Source organism: Panthera pardus, unplaced genomic scaffold, assembly GCF_024362965.1.
Source record: "Panthera pardus isolate Hobbes unplaced genomic scaffold, ASM2436296v1 HiC_scaffold_24, whole genome shotgun sequence".
NCBI lineage: Eukaryota > Metazoa > Chordata > Mammalia > Carnivora > Felidae > Panthera > Panthera pardus.
Window position 1 is genome coordinate 62392542 of NW_026526810.1, and position 5509 is coordinate 62398050.

General features: G+C 40.1%; 1 protein-coding gene across 2 annotated transcripts; it reads left to right on the plus strand.

Moving 5' to 3' along the window:
• The first annotated feature begins 3383 nt into the window (after positions 1 to 3383).
• Positions 3384 to 4919, plus strand: LOC128772773 (olfactory receptor 4F3/4F16/4F29-like). Of its 2 annotated transcripts, XM_053888706.1 has the most exons (2): positions 3384 to 4285; positions 4898 to 4919. In XM_053888706.1, exons 1-2 carry the CDS (start codon positions 3384 to 3386, stop codon positions 4917 to 4919), a joined length of 924 nt encoding a protein of 307 aa, XP_053744681.1. The 2 variants fall into 2 exon arrangements, with proteins under 2 accessions (XP_053744681.1, XP_053744680.1); XM_053888705.1 differs by lacking the exon at positions 4898 to 4919 and having other exon boundaries at positions 3384 to 4322.
• Positions 4920 to 5509: the final 590 nt, after the last annotated feature.

Consider the following 5509-nt stretch of genomic DNA (forward strand, 5'->3'; position numbering starts at 1 on the left):
CTGAAAAATGATGCACTTGAGAAAATGGTTGTACTTCAGAGAAGTGTTATTATCTAAATAATCAGGATATCCTTGCTACTTATTTTGTATTTTAGGAACACGAGAACCAGAAGAAATGGTCCTTTTCCTCTTCAAACTTATATTTGAGGAGAGAAAATCTGTAATTGAAACCATTGAGGGGGCACCCTGGGTAGCTCAGTGGGTTGAGAGTCTCATTTCGGCTCGGGTCATGATCTCCCAGTTCGTGAGTTCGATCCCCACATTGGGCTCTGTGCTGCTGGCTCTGAGCCCACTTTGGATCCTCTGTTCCCCCTCTTTCTCTGTCCCTCCTTCGCTGGTGCTCTCTGTTTCAAAAAGAAATAAAATGTTAAAGAAATTGAAACCATTGAGGAATTATGATTAGTAGCAAAGGATTTGCTCTAATAAGAGAGCAGTTATTATCTCTTCTCAAAAGGCTTTCCTTTCCCCTCTTAGCTTATTAAACTCCTACTGGTTTTTCAAAACTGACAACACTTTCTGCTTTGTAAAGATGTCTCTGAATTTCACAGACTCTTGTGTGTCCTTCTTGGCCAAAAGTAGGCATCTGGAATGTCTCCTAAGATGCTATATATTGTGGTTTATTTTTAATGTGGTGAATGATTATTTTTGAATTAAAATTGAAGTTTCCTGACTTCTAGGAATAAGAGAGAAAGGACGTTTATGTAAAGTATAATTACTAGGAAAATTTTCATACAGGAAATGGAATTTTGATTTACCTTTAAGGGATGGATAGGGTTTGGAAATGTTCTTTATTGTAATACCCTATACATAACCACTAGCTACAGGAGGCTATTGAGCACTTGAAATGTGGCTAGTGTAACCAAGGAAATAGATTTTTAATTTCACTTTATAACCATATGGAACTGTTTAGGACTAAGTAGATCTAGCTTTGGCATACCTCTTCTCTATGATTTTTCTAGCATATGGAATCAGAAGCCGTATGTAGACTAGAAAATTTGGATTCTGTGTAACTAGTTGTTTGTTCCTCACTGGACTACTGTTTTCTCATTTGTAAATGATTAGCATCGACTAGGTAGTCATTAATGAGCGTTGTGGGGTAATAATTTTTAATGATAATTTATTTTTGTGACAGACCAATGTGAGCGGGGGAGGGGCATAAAGAAAGGGAGACACAGATTCCAGCACAGAGTTCGAACTCGTAAATTGTGAGACCATGAACTGAGCTGTGGATGCTTAACCAACTGAGCCACCCAGACGCCTCTGGGGTATTTTTATGAATGATTTCACTCATCATGTACAACTGAGGTGTGCACATGTGTGCATATATAAATACACATATTAAAGGACAAGGGGCACCTGGCTCAGTCTGTGGGGCGTCCTACTTCGGCTCAGGTCGAGATCTCATGGCTCATGAGTATGAGTCCCACAGCTGGGTCTGTGCTGACAGCTTGGAGCCTGGAGCCTGCTTCAGATACTCTGTCTCCCTTTCTCTCTGCCCCTCCCCCACTCACGCTCTGTTTCTCTCCTTCAAAAATAAAGATTAAAAAATTTTTTTAAATAAAAGGAAAAGCTTTGGAATCCCTTTTTTTTTTTTTTTCTATTGCTAGGTTTTTCTTGCTCTTTCCTTTTGGTTCCAGGTATGAGGCTTTTTGTGCATGTATCTTTATTTTACCAGTCCTTACTGTTTATTCTGCAACCTACCTCTTTTTTTCAGATCACGTCACCTTTTAGCAGCAAATCTAAGTTATGGGAACTAGAGGGCTGGAGATGCAGAGTTTGACACACAGGCAAGGGAATATATCTCCTACATGGCAACATTTTAGTCTCTGAAAAAAATGGGTAACAGGTAGAGAGATTCATGTAGTCACACAAAATTAGGGGTAGGGAACCATCAGACTTGGCATTGGGTCTCAGACAATTGAGATAATTGAAGTGGAAGAGATGAGATAAGAAAAATAAAAGTGCTAAGATTGATGGAAGGATGGGAGAGAGTCAATGGTTATGTTGTAACTGTGACATTACTGGGCATATCTTCATCCAAACTCCCAAAGCTTAGGGCTCCAATAGCTATAACCAAGGTTCACAAACTTCAGAGATTATAAAGATTCTGGACAGATAAATGGCATTGGCTTCCTTAACTTCCCTGACTACCCCATTCTCCTTGCACATCTCGGGCGAGTCCTGCTAACCATCTTTCTAGGTACTTATAGTTTCTGGGTTTCATACAAGTACTCTGTGCCATCAACATCTATTCTGCCCTTGGTCCTGGCATACACCCAAGTCACCTCTGTATCCTATGTCTGGTTTCCTTAGCTCGCCACTACCCTGTGGGCTTAGTGTGAATTGCAAAAGTGATTGTAGGTAGTGGTATAAGACCTACTACAAGAGACATAATATGTGCCTGAGATGAGTTGAGGGTAAGAAATTAGACAACTTAAGGGTCGCCTGAGTGGCTCAGTCGGTTAAGCGTCAAACTTCGGCTCAGGTCATGATCTCACGGTTCATGAGTTCCAGCCCTGCATCGGGCTCTGGGCTGACAGTTCAGAGCCAGGAGCCTGCTTCAGATTCTGTGTCTCCCTCTGTCTGCCCCTCTGCTGCTTGCCCTCTGTCTCTCGCGTTGTCTCAAAAATAAATAAACGTTAAAAAAAATTAGAAGAAAAAGAAATAAGACAACTTGAATGACTGAGGAATTATTGTATAAATAATTAAAATATTACCAGTGAGTGGTGCCTGGGTGGCTCGGTCAGTTAAGCATCTGAGTTTGGCTTAGGTCTTGATCTCATGGTTGGTGGGTTCAAGTCCTGCATCAGGCTGTTTGCTGGCACCATGGAGTCTGCTTGGGATTCTCTGTCTCTTTCTGCCTCTCTTACCAACCCCCCCCCTCCCCCTGCATCCCTCCTTCTCTGTCTTTCTCTTCCTCTCTCTCTGCTCTCCCCCTCTGGTGCTGTCTCTGTCTCTCTCAGTATAAATGCATAAACTTAAAATATTAAAAAAAAGCAATAGCAGTGAATTCTGGCATATGCAGTCTTTACCTCTTATTCCTTTTTCTGTTTGTGTTGCACTGCACCACCTTCCCTGCCCCTCCCGATCCTTGCTATATACATCTATGTTTTCTTATTTGCTTCATTTTCTTGTTTATAGGTCTGTAGTCCTGGCAGCCATTGTGTTAGGAATATTGTATGTGGAAGTGACTCAACTGCTTTTGGTGACCCCAGTAAAATGCATATTTAATAATGACCCTGAGAAGGAATTGGGGGATACCTTGTTTTCACAATGTGAATAGCCTTGATTAATTAATCATTTTAATGTAGAACTTTATTAACATTCTCATTTTAGTTTCTTGTTATTTTCTTTTGTCTGAAAACATTCTAGCGGGTAAATCAATGGATAGAGCAAATCACTCTGTGGTGTCAGAGTTTGTGTTCCTGGGACTCACCGATTCCTGGGAGATCCAACTTCTCCTCTTGGTGTTCTCCTCTACGTTTTATGTGGCAAGCATGATGGGAAACTCCCTCATAATGCTCACTGTGATTTCTGACCCTCACTTACACTCCCCCATGTACTTTCTGTTGGCCAACCTCTCCTTCATTGACCTGGGAATTTCTTCTGTCATTTCTCCGAAGATGATTTATGACCTTTTCAGAAAGCGTAAGGTCATCTCCTTTGGTGGCTGCATCACTCAAATCTTCTTCATCCACGTCATTGGTGGCGTGGAGATGGTGCTGCTCATCGCCATGGCCTTTGACAGATATGTTGCCATATGCAAGCCTCTGCACTATTTGACTATTATGAACCGAAAAATGTGTATTTTGCTTACAGTTGCTGCCTGGGTAATTGGCTTGACCCACTCTGTGATTCAACTGGTTTTTGTAATAACATTGCCATTCTGTGGCCCTAATGTGTTAGACAGCTTTTATTGTGACTTTCCTCGGTTCATCAGACTTGCCTGCACAGACACCTACCGTCTAGAATTCATGGTCATAGCCAACAGTGGGTTCATATCTCTGGGATCATTCTTCATGTTGATTGTCTCCTACATTTCTATCCTGATCACTGTTCGGAAACACTCTTCAGCAGGCACAACTAAGGCCCTCTCCACTTTGTCAACTCATGTCATGGTGGTGATTCTGTTCTTTGGCCCTTGCATCTTTGTTTATATCTGGCCTCACCCCACCTCACACCTAGACAAAAATCTTGCTGTTTTTGATGCAGTTCTCACTCCTTTTTTTAACTCAGTCATCTATACATTCAGGAACAAAGAGATGAAAGTGGCAATGAGGAAAGTGTGTAGTCAGTTTATTATTTATAGAAGGATTTCTTAAATGACACAAGTATTACAAAATTTCCTTACTGACTTGAAGTAACATTACATATCTATAGTTTGAATACCAGGTTCCACGTACCTTACTACCACTGAGTTGTCCCAGATTAAAATAACAAGGGTCTTAAAAAATCTTAACTGAGAAATTGTGTTGCTGCCTATGGTTGGTTGAAGAAAGCATGTGGTGTGAAAAACAGTAGCTCCCAGAGAAGGACAATTGCTTGTCTCTTGGGAGACATTACCTTGATGAATTTACTGTGGTCTAGAATTGAAAATTGGGTCCCTTCAGTGTCTGAGTGTGTTACATAAGGGAATGCTGATTGATGCAAAATAAATTGATACTAGATAGAAATATACATATATCAAGATGTCAATTGATTAACTTGCTGTAAAAGATCAGCAAGTGGTCTGAACTTTCATGTAAGCCTAACTTATTTCACTAACGGGAAATTTATGAGAGGTCAAGTGATGGTAAGGACATTAATGAGGAGGGAACTGGAGTAAGAGGAGTCAGCTGGACACTCAAATAATCACATGAGATTTTGATGCCTTTGAGGATAGGCCTGCCATCAGAAGTGGAAAAGTAATGGATCCTTAGGCCAGGCCACCTTTCTGTCTGGACAGAGCTGGTTGGTCTCACAAGATTTACCTTTTGACTTTTGTTTGTACTCTGTTTCAGACTATCTAACTCCTAAGTTCTTTAAGATTCGTTCTCATTTTTTTTGTAACTAGCCCAGTTCTTCCTTTTCTTTCTTATGAAATAATACTATTTCCATTGCATTTACAGGATTTGAGTCATTGCAAGCTGAGTTTTAGTTTGGGAGGTGTTTTTTTTTATATGAATGTATTATATTCTAGAGGAATAAGGGATTTGCATTCATGGATTTAGAAATTTCCTTTCATATCCATTTTAACAAAGAAGAACCAACGCTCATTCTCAGAGATGTAGTTCAAATATCTGAACCTTATATATCTTTACACATACCCCCTTAACCAGTTTATCAACATTCCTGTTGTCTTATAAGTGGTCCTTATTTCCCTCATAGTTTATTTCACTTGATAATTTATTTGCCTTTTCTTTTGATTTCAATTGCTCTTATTCATTCATTTTTTTGAGCCCCCTTTTGGATACCTGGAAAACAGTTTACTAGCTAACCCTTATGCTCTGTCTACTAAGATGTGTTTGGA